This window comes from Lupinus angustifolius, chromosome LG15 (genome assembly GCF_001865875.1).
Source record: "Lupinus angustifolius cultivar Tanjil chromosome LG15, LupAngTanjil_v1.0, whole genome shotgun sequence".
Taxonomy (NCBI): Eukaryota; Viridiplantae; Streptophyta; class Magnoliopsida; order Fabales; family Fabaceae; genus Lupinus; species Lupinus angustifolius.
The window spans coordinates 7,099,894-7,113,219 of NC_032023.1; the positions used below are offsets into that span (position 1 = coordinate 7,099,894).

The following is a 13,326-nucleotide window of genomic DNA, read 5'->3' on the forward strand; positions in this document are numbered from 1 at the left end:
ATTCCCTATAATTGTTTCATATGCTACGATAATCAATAAATATCAAGGGCAATCATTAGAAAGTGTGGATTTATATCTACCTAAATCAGTCTTTAGACATAGTTAATTTTACGTAGTTATTTCAAGAGTTCATAGCAAAAAAGGATTGAAAATATTGATACATGATAATGATATTCAACCACTAAAGTCGACAACAAATATAGTTTATAAAGAAGATTTCCAAAATTTATAACATGTATTTTACACCTTATCTTATATTTTATTCTACGCTTTTAGTTATAATGACTTTTTTTTATTTAACATAACATGATCTACAACATACTATTTTTCAACAACTCTAATTTATCATTCAAATACATAAAAATTATATTCCTTAAGTTAATAATCACAAACTTTTTAATTTAAAATTAATTTTTCACTGTTTAAATAAATTAATGCAAAACACATTACCATTTATACAAATGCACAAGTATCCTAATGAAAATAAACTTCTTTGTCAGAAAAGTCCTTCATTGAAGCACTATATATATGGACAAAACTTATCTATAGCACCTTATGTGCTAGTTGTACTGGTAGCTTACTATAACTTACATGTATAATATTTTTCATCTCATTATTAAGCCATTTTTCACACTATTTATTCTATTTTTTCATCCATCCCTTACCCCACCCATGTATTCTCTCTCCATCAACCTTCACATTACCTCATCTGAATTTTCTTCACAATTTTAGTTCTAAACAAATCATATGAACTCATCAACCCTCACATTACCCCAACTTTTATGAATATCAACCCAATTAATACCATTTCAATTATGCAGTAGAACTTGTTTTTTCCCCACCAAAAAGGTAGAAAGATATGCTATGGAAAGAGAAAGTGTGAAAGAATAACATGAAATTAATCTAGGTTTTTCACTAATTCAAATAAATATTTTCAGTGAATCAAAAACAATTATTAGAAGTGCATTTGATTTTTGTCAAAGAGGAACCCGCAATTGCTTATGTATTATACAACAAAAACCAAAGTACAACGGAGACAGGTTTATGCGAGTGCACAAAAAAGAAAGAGGTAACTACTATTTATGGATGAGTTAGAGATAGTGGTTCTTTGAAGGTTATTATTCACAATTAACTATGACTGTTGAGGAGGGAGACAGTGAGACTCTGTTATCATAGATAGAAAATAAACACTTAACGGTGTCAAAATTTCAGCAAAGGGTGAGATGGAAAAAATCCACGTATCATTTTAAGATAGATTACCAATAAGACTAGCACATATGGTACTGTACTTAAGTTTTATCCTAAAGATCCATTGTCCAAAGCCTAGTCTTGATCTATAAGTGTCAAACATGCAGTATTTTTTAATTTCAAAATGGAATCCTGCTGATGACTTTTGGAATGACCAACTCTAGAAGTAAATTAAGATTTTTTTTTATAGTAAATTAAGATTTCTAGATATAGCACCATATTAAGTTGATAACATTAGATCAAAGTAAATCCAAGATCAACAATAGCAACTTAATCATAAATAAATAGAAGGCTCTACTGTTTTACCAGGTCCATGTAACAAATTCACAATTAATTGAGACAGATTTTTCATTAAACAAATCCATGATGGTAATCTACTCCTTGGAAGACTTGTTGATAAGAGACTTGTGAATGTGAGGAATTACACCACCTCCAGCAATTGTTCCTTTTATCAGAGTATCCAGTTCTTCATCACCACGGATTGCAAGCTGTAAATGCCTTGGAGTAATACGTTTAACCTTGAGATCTTTGCTAGCATTCCCGGCCAGCTCCAATACTTCAGCAGTCAGATACTCCAAGATTGCAGCAGAGTAGACAGCAGCTGTAGCTCCAACTCTACCATGAGCAGTAGTCCTTGTCTTCAATAGCCGGTGGATACGGCCAACTGGGAACTGAAGATCATGTTATAAAAGCTCTTAAAGACAAGAACATGGAGCTTGCTAAACTTGTCTGATGTATCATTAGTTAATGCAGATTACAAACTAATATATTCATGCAGAATAAGAATAAAACAATTGAATCAAGAGAAGAAACTACAGGGATTGAAGTCATAATTCGGAATTTTGGGGACATGGCACCAAGCTCTATGTGGTTCAGCACAACATAATAAATATCTCAAATAAGAATAACACTATCACAAGTCAATCAACTAGCTAGAAAGAAGGGCCTGATTTTAATTTTCAAAGCCAAAGGCTACCCTGAACAGTGCCCTCAATTACACAGGACAAGAGCCACATGTACCAAATACATAATCATGTCAACATCTCAACAGTGCAAAACTAAATCATATGGCAATTGCTTAATATCACAGTCATGCCGACACAACGTAAGAATTTATTAAGTACAATAAAATGGAAATGAAAAAAATAAACAGTCCAAACTCATAGGTGAGTAAATTATATGACATTGGATGAGTTTGCAATCCCAGATAGCTACCTACCCCCGTATACATTTTTCAAGTTCAATTGGGTTTCAGTAGTTTTACTTACAAAGTTTCATACCTGAAACCTAGACGTGACAACATGTCCATTTACTTTAACTAATCTTAAGATGATAATTCAACAGATAAATATAGTGTTGCTAGTGAATGCAAAAGCGCTAGAACCCTTATGCAGGAGCTGATTCTTTTCAAATTCAAGACAAGTAATTTTACCCATTACCCCTCCACAGTTCAGTAGCATGACCTAAATTACAGAGTAGATACCTAACCCCTCTCCCCAGAAAAAGGCATTTTGTTGCTGAAAAAAATGGAAAATCATCAAAAAATTTGAAACTATATCATCAAGAATCTCATATGCCAGTCAAATTAGTCTTTTCAGGACAAATTTTAGGAACAGATTGCTCCCTACCGGAGACTATTTTGGCTGTAATCTGAGATTTATAACATCTCTCACAACAATATTAGGGGACAAAGGAAGAAGTTGGGTATTTACTCTAAATTAATCTCTGTCACCTATAGGCTCACCCTGAAACATAGTATTTTGTACTCATTAGGCTCCTACTATCTTTTCTACATATGAGCTAATAAAAACTACTTGTGAAAACCGTTTGCAAGTTAGATTTTAGAGATAACTTCAATCCATTTCACAAGCGTATTTCAGTACTGTGAAGCCTTCCGTTTCCTTCCTCCCCTTCCAAAACCCAACTCGTAATTGGACCTGAAAAAACACAACTTATTTCCCTTGTTCAAAAGCCCCACAGGAACAACTGAATGTCAATGCACACTAAACCTTTCAGACACCTTAAACAAGATATTACATCATACTACGAAAACAATAAACCTAAAATTACAAACAAAACCCTAGAATTCACCGAACAAACATGTTCTTTTCGCATCCGTATAAACGAACAAAGAAAAATCAAAACAGAGAGAAGAAGATCTAGAGCGAAAACCTGAAGACCAGCACGAGAAGAACGCGAAGTTGGTTTCTTCTTATCTTTGTCCTTGTTAGCAGCCGATGTTTTACCTGTGATCAACCCTTTCGCTCCCTTCCCCGACATCCTTTACCGCCAAAACGATGATGTTGTATTGAAGAGAGAGAGAGAGGTTGAGTTTAGAGAGAGAAAGACTCTGATCAACACAACAAATGGATTTGAGGTTGTTTATTAAGCTCCGCGTATGACTAATTAAATATTAGCCCCTTTCTCTGACACTCTCCAATTTTATCCAAATTATATTTTATGCCCCTTTCCCAAGGATCTTTCGTTTAGTCCTAATTACAATATTCACCACCAGTTGTCAATATATTGCAGTTAAACCCCTCCACCTATTTGTTTTTCTCGTTTTGTGCTTTTTGATTTTTTTTCCTTTATCTTATCATTCTTTTGAAAACACAATTTATTTGTGATAAAATTTTACTTTTTTGGGTACATTAGATGGCTAAGGCCCATAAGATAAAGCAGCATTTCCCCTCTTCATGTGTAGTCAAATTTTAACTCCTTGGTATGAATTTTTGGTATAAGATTCTCATTAAGACCACAACTGATAATTTATGATTTCATCAAATCACCTCATTTGTTAATGGTATTATTTGAGATATGTGATCTCCATCCGTGCTACAAATGCTCAGAACTTTTACAACTTCCAAGCACGCATGTGACAGTCTGAAATGCACCCAAGTCCAATGTGAATTCTCTCCAATCTGACATAAATAAATATCTAACTATGATTTGAAATTATTTTTAATAAAATATTTTTTTTAAATTTAATAAAACTTCATTCTTCATACTCATTTCACCATCATGTCTCCCGAGGATAAAATGTACCGTACATAATCACAAAAAGTATATATTAATATCTTCATGGCCACATAGGCTTTTCTATTGATGATGAACTTTCCCACATTATTTGCATGCTGGATGATATTAATCTAGTCATCCTCACACTCTCAAAAGATTTCGGAAGTGAATATTTAGAAAATGTTACGACCCACCCGTGAAACTTCAATCAACTTTGAAAACTTGAAAGAAAACTTGTCTACTATCTTATTAAGAATGGAAAGAGCTGCTATTATTATCATATTAGACATTTTTCTTGCTTGACACTTGAAGTTTTTGGGGACAAAATTGTAAAACCCATTTTTTTTCTTAATAAATAATACAAAACCCATTTTTATACACACACCTTTCACCTTTCACTGATATTATTACACACACTTTTCAAAAAACATAATAAAGTTCGGCCTTTAAAATTGTGTACCAAAGTTGAACACATTTCAAATTTGATTTACAGCCTATCACATTTATTAGTTGTCCTCCTCTCTCAACTCTTATCACTTCCAGAATCCATTCATTTCTTCTTCTCTTATCTCCACCTTTATTATCTTCAACACACAATGACTATTCATTTCTTCTTCGTCTCCAAACCCCATATGCCTTAACTCTTATACCTCTTAACTGTTATACACATTTCTATACATCTTCAATCATCTACTTAAGGTAACTGAGTTTTTGTTAAGGTTGTGTTTGCAAAGGTTTTACCTTTGATCAAGGGCAACTGAGTTTTTGTTAACATGCCTTCAAAGGTTCTTCATTTTTTCATTTTTTGGGATCATCATGTTACTTTTTCCAAATCCCATCTATATTCACATTTTTTGTCTTAAAAATGTGATCTTGAATATTCAAGATGTCAAAATTTCACCTTTGAACTATACTCAATGACATGCATTTTTACCAAAACTTTGACCTTTGAATCACAAAGGTTTTGTTTCCAAACATTTTACCTTTGATAAATGATAACTGAGATTTTATGAAAATGTATTCAAAAGTTCTTCCTTTTTTTTCATTTTTATGGATCACCATCTTAGTTTTTCTAGATCCGATCTATATTCATATTTTTGTTTCTTAAAAATGTGACTTTCAATATATATTTGTTACATGCATTTGTATTACGAAGGTCATTGTTTCTTCCTGTTCCAACAATATATATTTTTTAGGTCACTATTTAATGACTTTTTGTAGTTGTTACATGCATTGGTCTTTGAAGGTCATTGTAAGATAACTTTTGTCACCTTCTTCATTTTCCAGCCGTGATGATACTTTCACATTGTTGACCTTAAAAATGTCAACTTTAATACTTTTTGCTATTCAATATATATTTGTTATATTTTTGTTATTTGTCTTTTATACTTTTTTGCTTCAATATATATTTGTTTATAGGTTTTTCCCAATGTCATTGTTTGATGACTTTTTGTAGTTGTTCACATATTTATTTATGTTTCTTGAAATACTGAATTTATGTTTGTTACATGCATCGGTCTTTGAAGATTTTTGGTAAGATGACTTTTGTCATCTTCTTCCTTTTTCCAGTAGTGATGATATTTTCACATTGTTGACCTTAAAAATGTCAACTTTAATACTTTTTGCTATTCAATATATATTTGTTATATTTGTGTTATTTGTCTTTTATACTTTTTTTTTGCTTCAATATATATTTTTTATAGGTTTTTCCGAAAGTCATTGTTTGATGAGTTTTTGTTGTTGTTCCTCATATTTTTTTTTGAAGATGACATATTGATTATATATTTGTTGCATGCATCGTAGAAGTATTCAAAGTTGTTCAAATTTTGTTGACCTCTTATGATATTGTTCCTGCAAATTTTTAATGACATACTTATAAATTTGTTGAATTTGTTACATGAATTTTAAGTCACCTTTATGGAACTGTCTCTGATATTATACAATACATTGATAATAACTTATTATTAATTGTCACTTTTACTGCATTATATTTTCAAAAACTTTTGAAAATATCACTACTGTGACTATCTTATATCTATGAAGTATGTTGTACTTAATTTACGAAGTTCACTCTCAGCATGTCCATTGTTGGTTGGTCATCATTATTTGAAAATTAACAGTGTGATATTTATTCTATGTTAATATAACAATTTTGAGTAATTGTTAATTGCTTTTATTTTATTTAAAGATGCTTACTACATATATATATATATATATATATATATATATATAAGCCATGTTGATTTGTTATTAAAGGTGTATATATGTATTGCTATTTCAGCCCACTAGTGCCTTGGTGGAGGAGCTTAAGAGGGTGTTCTCAACCTTGAACACCTTGGATTGTCATAGAATCTCTTATGAATTTCAGGCCATGTTAATTTCTACAGACATATAAAGTGAACTGCGCAAAAACACCAGTTAATTTGCATCAGATATAAAAATTAACTATTGATGATGTAAGTCCAGTATATTCTATGATATAGGCCATAGGCAAGCATTGGGTATTGTCTTCAATTTTTTTAACAGCTATAGTATTAGATAATATAATTGAAGACAATCATTGAGTATTGTCTTCAATTTTTGTTTCTTGAATTTGTTGGGATGCTATTATTTGTCTTCAAGTGATATAACTTCTTTACTATTACCTGGGGGTAGGACAACACATTCTAAATTCAAAATTCCAGTACCAACTTTTGACAACTCTGTTTGCAACATTCATCAAGGGACTGAACTTGAAGAATTATTGAAACAGACAAAGTTAATTATATGGGATGAAGCTCCAATGACACATAAGTTTTGCTTCGAAGCACTTGATAAAAGTCTTTGTGGCATCATGGGAACAACAAATGGCTCAATTCTATTTGGAGGAAAGGTTGTAGTATTTGGAGGTGATTTTAGACAAATATTACCAGTGGTTCCAAGAGGTTGTTGTTCAGATATTGTGCATGCAACAATTAATGCTTCTTATCTAAAGATGGGAAATGGAAAATTATCTGAACCTGATGACGGTTCTACTGAAATTGATATCTCAGAGGAACTTCTGATTGTAGATTATGATAACCCAATTGATGTGATAATCAATAGCACCTACCCAAACTTACAACAACATTACAAGGATGGACAATTTCTTCAATGTAAAGCAATACTTGCATCAACAATTGAGATTGTTGATCAAATCAATGAATATGTTCTGATGAAAATTCCAGGTAAAGTATTCAATTTTATTTGACATACACATTATGTTAAATGTATCATTTATTAGATTTATATTAATAATTATTCTAATGAATACTTACAAGCGATGAAAAAGAATATTTGAGTTCAGATGAAGTTGATATGTTTGATGCTAATGACAATGAAGCATTCAACATATTAACTCCTGAATTTCTAAATTCACTTTCAACATCAGGACTTCCAAATAATAAGATCAAGCTGAAAGTAGGCACCCCGATTATGCTATTAAGGAATTTAGATCAGTCTGAAGGGTTATGTAATGGTACAAGATTGGTGGTTACGAAGATGGCTAATCATGTACTTGAGGCAAAGATAATGTATGGAAAAAACATTGGAAATATCACTTACATTCCTAGATTATCAATGTCACCATCCTAGTCTCCATGGCCTTTCATGCTTATTAGAAGACAATTCCCTATAATTGTGTCATATGCTATGACAATCAACAAATCGCAAGGCCAATCACTAGAGAGTGTGGGGTTGTATTTACCTAGACCAATATTCAGTCATGGTCAGTTGTATGTAGCTTTTTCAAGAGTACAGAGCAAAAATGAATTGAAGATATTGATACATGACAAGGATGATAAACCATTGAAGACAACGACAAATGTCGTTTATAAAGAAGTTTTCCAAAATCTTTAACAAATATTCTATAACTTATTTTACATTATGGTTATTTCTAACTATTTTTTTTAAATAACAAATTTCAATATCATATGACTGTACAACAACTTTACATCAACAATCAAATCTATACAAAGTAAGGTGATTGAGTTAATCTTTAGTCACATTCTCCTATTAAAAATAAATTATATAATTTTCCATCTAAATTCATTCAACTTTTCCTAAAATGTTTCCTTTTTTAACATTACACGTTAATTACCATTTCATTGCTCCACCATCTTTATATTTGCACTAGATTACTACAAAACATGTTTTAGTAGGTAATTCCTCAATCACCTTTCATTTAACAAGTTATGTAATCACTATTTAATTAAATTCATATAATACATATTATTACCCGTGCGAACCCACGGGTCTCCTCTCCTAGTAGTTATAAACTACATGGCTACCCTCAAACCAAAACAGCATGCCAAAAGCTAATGTTGCTCAACCAATGTTACAACAATCTTCTAACTGGATTCTGGATATATATGATACTCATCATGTCATCAATAATCTTGGAACAATTCACACTTCGTCATCAGTGTTAAGTACATAATCAACTAATTATATGAGTATCCTCTTCTAATCACCCATTCTGGTAAAATATCCATCTCTACATCTTATGTATCCCTTTAAAATTGTCTCTAGTTCTACATGTTCCATCTATTCATCAAAATCTGTCAAATTATTCTTTAATATAGGGACTGCATGACTTGATACAGTCACAGCATTATGAGTGGCTTCTACAACCGCATCACTCACGCGGTTGCAATGTAAAACTAGATCACAGTGATGCAATCACATCGAGTCACAATGTAACCATATTAAACTGTATTTGCACTGCTTTGATTAACATCAAATTTAATTTTTTTTATCACAAATAATGAATTCCCACATCAATGAGTACAATTATAGTAACTATAACCATAACCAAAATTTAAAATACCTAAAACTAAGCAAATATTTGGTGGAAGAGTGAAAGTTTAGCCCTAAGAAAGAAGACTTCTATTTTATCATTAAAAAAATGCCAATTAGGTTGGCCTCTTGGAAACTCAATATCCTCAATAGACAATAATCCTCGGAGCTTAACTCTAACCAATTTTGTCCTCTCCTCCATCCCTAATTACTACATGCAAGCAAGTTGATTGCCTCGTACAGTATGCAACAAAATTGATGAAACTATGTGAAACTTCATTTGGGTCTACAATCCAAAGAAGCAGCCACTATGTTAGCTGGAACACTATCAAAATAAATAAAATTGTGGTGGTCTTGGAGTTCGAATAGCTATTCATAAAAACGCTGCCCTTTTGAGAAAATTATGTTGAAATATTTTACTTTCAATATTCAATTTTGTTTAGTCTTTTTACAAATCTAAAAATATTCAAAAAATTCAAAACAAAATAAAATTCATAAAAATAATATTTTTTAGATGTTTTAGAACCAATTTTATCTTCCGATGGTCACTTAATTACTAATGGTTTTATTCCAAATTTAAATAGACAGTTTCGCTATTTAATTAAAATATTTAGTTGGCTGTTTTGTTTTTAACAAAAATTAATGGCCATTTTTCTTATTTTAATTTGAATGATGGTTGTTATAAAAATAAAAAGTATAAACAAAGGAGGGAGGGGATCTACATACTCCTAGAATAAGTAAGAAAAAACTATTCCACATCTTAGCCATTCATTTTAGTACATTTAATAGTTAACATCTATTCATTAATTTAAACCAACTGATTTACCTAAAATGAATGGATAAGATATGAAATAATTTTTTTCCACTTACTTTTGGAGTAAGCGGATTCCTTCCCAACAAAGGAAGGTGAAATGCATAAAAAAATTAAAAGGCAATGACATTTATTTCCTTTAATTTCCAATAAAATTATATTTTATCTTAAAAATAGATTAAAAAATAGTATTTTCTTAACAAAGGTGGAGAAATGTAGGTTTTGACATATGGAATAGGTAATGATAAAGGGGTGAATATCTTCTGTCCCAAAAAATTTACCAGTCCATATGTCACTACTTATTATCGTTCAGAAAATATTTAATTATTAATTTGTTAACTTAAATATATATTTTTTCAACCACACACTTTTGTAAGACATCAGATATGTTTCAATAAGATAGTCACATGAGGCAAGACATCTACATTCCCGATAGAATCTCTCTCTCCAGTAAAAACAATCCCTCTTCTTCTCTAGTTAATTCTTTTTACTCTCAAATCCTAGCCCTAACCTTCAAATTTCATAACCCATCTCTGTCAAATGGATCGCATACTTCTAGGAGTTCATCTATTTTGGAATCTAGTGGATCCATGCAAGCCATAGAGAGAATAACGAGATATATTCTGTCAATTCCTTAAACTTCCATCCCGTACATCTCACTTTAGCCAGTTGAAGAGTGGAAAATTTCCAAGCTAATTAAAGGGAATGGGAAGCTCGAACCATAGTCATATAATTTGCTCATACCCATGCGTATCACGAATCTGTTCGTGAGAACCGATTCACGGTTCTTCTATGTTCTGAAACACAATGGGTTATGAACTAGAGGAGGCGGGGAAGAAAACATAACCCAAAGAAGAAGAGAACAAAAGTTTGAGAGGAGGTGGGTGCCTCTATTGCTACGGTAAAGGAGATGGGAAAGAAAAAAAACTCTAATTTAATACGAGCCTTTTAAATATATTTGAGCTTTATTTAAGTTGCTAAATAAAATAAACATTTTTAGTTAGACGTGTATGGTTTTATCATTTAAAAATGCTTATAAGTTTATTTTAACCTATTAAATTATAATAAAAATTATAAATAAGTTTATAAAAAATTAAAGTGTACCCACTAAAATAAAATAAAAATATCAACTAAGTATATTTTTAGCATATTGTATATTTGATAAGGTAGTGTACCATGTATCTATACTTGTACGAAGAGAACAACATATTATGCTTCTATGGGTGGAACATGAGTTATGTTATTGTTTTAGTTTTGGTAATTTTGAAGATTATGTAATACACATAAAAAAAGAAGACCACACAAAGAGAGAGAACTAAACCATGGTGATGTCTGTGTTGTTAAACCTGATATTTCCACCATCACGTTCTCTATTTGTTTCAACCATGTCACTCATAACCTTTGTGTCCCTAGCAAATGCTGGTTTCTCAGAGATTCAACAAAAGTTGTATGTACTCTTATAGATGATAACATACTATTAATACATAGAACAAAATATGCATTTAACACAGAATGATATGAATGTCAAATTAAGTAGATCAAACAATACAAAAACGTAACGAGTTAAGGGTTAAGAAAAATGAGACAATGACTTTTATCCTAGTTCATTTGCTTGTCCACATGCAAACTACATCCAAGCCTACCCCTCTGATCTTGGGAGATTTTCTTCACTATGAAAATCAATGTTTTATAAACACACTTCCACCAAAACAATCTTGGACTTCAAGCTTCTAATGGTTCACCTTCACCCACTTCTAATGGCTCCTCACCACTTCTAATTGACGGCCCAACCACTTCTAACTTCGTCTACCAAGACTCTTGTTTAGTGAACCTAGCTTCTAATGACACCTTGTTACTTCTAACCAGGGTTTCCCCAAACTTTTTCTCTTATACTTGGTGATACCACACACCTAAGAAAAATGTTGATACCAAAGTCTAAATGTATACAAAACAAGTAAGTGCACCTTAATGTGTTGAATATACACCCTTCTAGAATCTAACAACCTTTCTATAAGTGTCACAAACTCAGAGTAGAGAAATGTGAGATGCAAGGTTTCTTTGTAAAAGATTTGACAATACAACTCTTGAAATATTTTCTAAAGATTCACAAAGTTTTATCTTTTCTCCCTTTTTCTCCCTATTCAAAAACACTTAGGAAAATCTCTCTTTGGATATGAAAGTGTATGAACAATATGATTTTCAAAACATGAATTATGATTCTTAATCTATGATGCAAATGGGAAAAATTGAGTTCAAATACAGTTATATTTACTGGTATATTTAATCGATTCTTTCAAAATCAAGATTTCAGAAACTGTAATTACCATTAATTGATTAACCCTTAACTTAATCGATTAACGGATTCCATATTTTGCGTAGCTTAATCGTTAACTAAACCTTAATTGGTTAAGGGTTTTATGAAAAAGATACTTCAATGTGATATGAACCTCCTTGATGATTTGTAAAAATATGATGCATGACTTTGAATCATGTATTTATGCATGTGCATGTAAATCATGTATGTATGCATGTAAGTCTTATTTTAGTTATAATCAATTTTAGGTTGTGAGACTTCCATTAAGGTTCACCTAGCCTAGACTCTACCCAATCAAACATCTCAAGACCTAAGAAGATATAAGAACACTTAGCCTCTAGATATTCTTGAATGCTTGAGCTTGAGTTAACTTGAGCCTCGACTTTGAATTTGTTCTTTGTTGATTTGTCCATGTCTCCAAGCTTGTCCTTGAACTTTGTCTATAATCTTTGTTGTCAATCTTTGTCTACAACTTTGTCTACAATCTTTGCCTACAACTTTGTCTTCATCAAAATTCATGTGATGCATGTTTGCATATCCAATATGCTCATATAATGCATGCTTTCATTTACATTGCAAACATTGAGAATCATTTTTGTAACAGTAAAAAAAATGACAAATACGTTTGAAAGTGCGCATGTCAAGAAGAGCACTTTGGAAAGCTTACTCACTATGTGTTTTGGTTTTGATGAGGACAACTTGTGTTTCATAAGAGCTTGAAGATCATCAATAAATCAACGTGCTTAAGTCTCAAGATTGGTATTAGACTTAGACTAGTAATTAGTTTAGGTTGAGTCTAAGGCTTAGGTAAACTCAATACATGTCTCATATGCATAAAACATTAAATCATTTTATTTTTGAGATATGTCATTCATAATATGTTCATGCATCACATATATACATGTTATCTGTGCATCCTAGGCATAAACTTAGTGTTGAACATGTATAAATTAAGTGCATAACGTATTTGAGTTTTGCAATTTAAAAATACACTTGGAAATATGCAGTTAATCGATTAAGGTGTGTTTTAATCGATTAACATAAGTTTTTGAAAAGCTGTTGTAACAGAAAACTTGGAAAACAGAATCAGTTACAATTTTGTAACATGTTAATCGATTAA

At 31.4% G+C, this 13,326-nt stretch overlaps 1 protein-coding gene across 1 annotated transcript in view; it reads right to left on the reverse strand.

Moving 5' to 3' along the window:
• LOC109328755 (probable histone H2A variant 3) overlaps nucleotides 1,465–13,326 on the reverse strand; it is an 18,708-nt gene continuing 6,846 nt past the window's right edge. Inside the window, exons 3-4 of the mRNA XM_019562360.1 lie at nucleotides 3,421–3,596; nucleotides 1,465–1,919 (exon numbers count right to left, since the gene is read on the reverse strand). Of these exons, the coding sequence (XP_019417905.1) occupies nucleotides 1,623–1,919; nucleotides 3,421–3,528 (405 nt within the window). The 5' untranslated portion in view covers nucleotides 3,529–3,596 and the 3' untranslated portion in view covers nucleotides 1,465–1,622. The remainder of the gene's footprint in view (nucleotides 1,920–3,420; nucleotides 3,597–13,326) is intronic.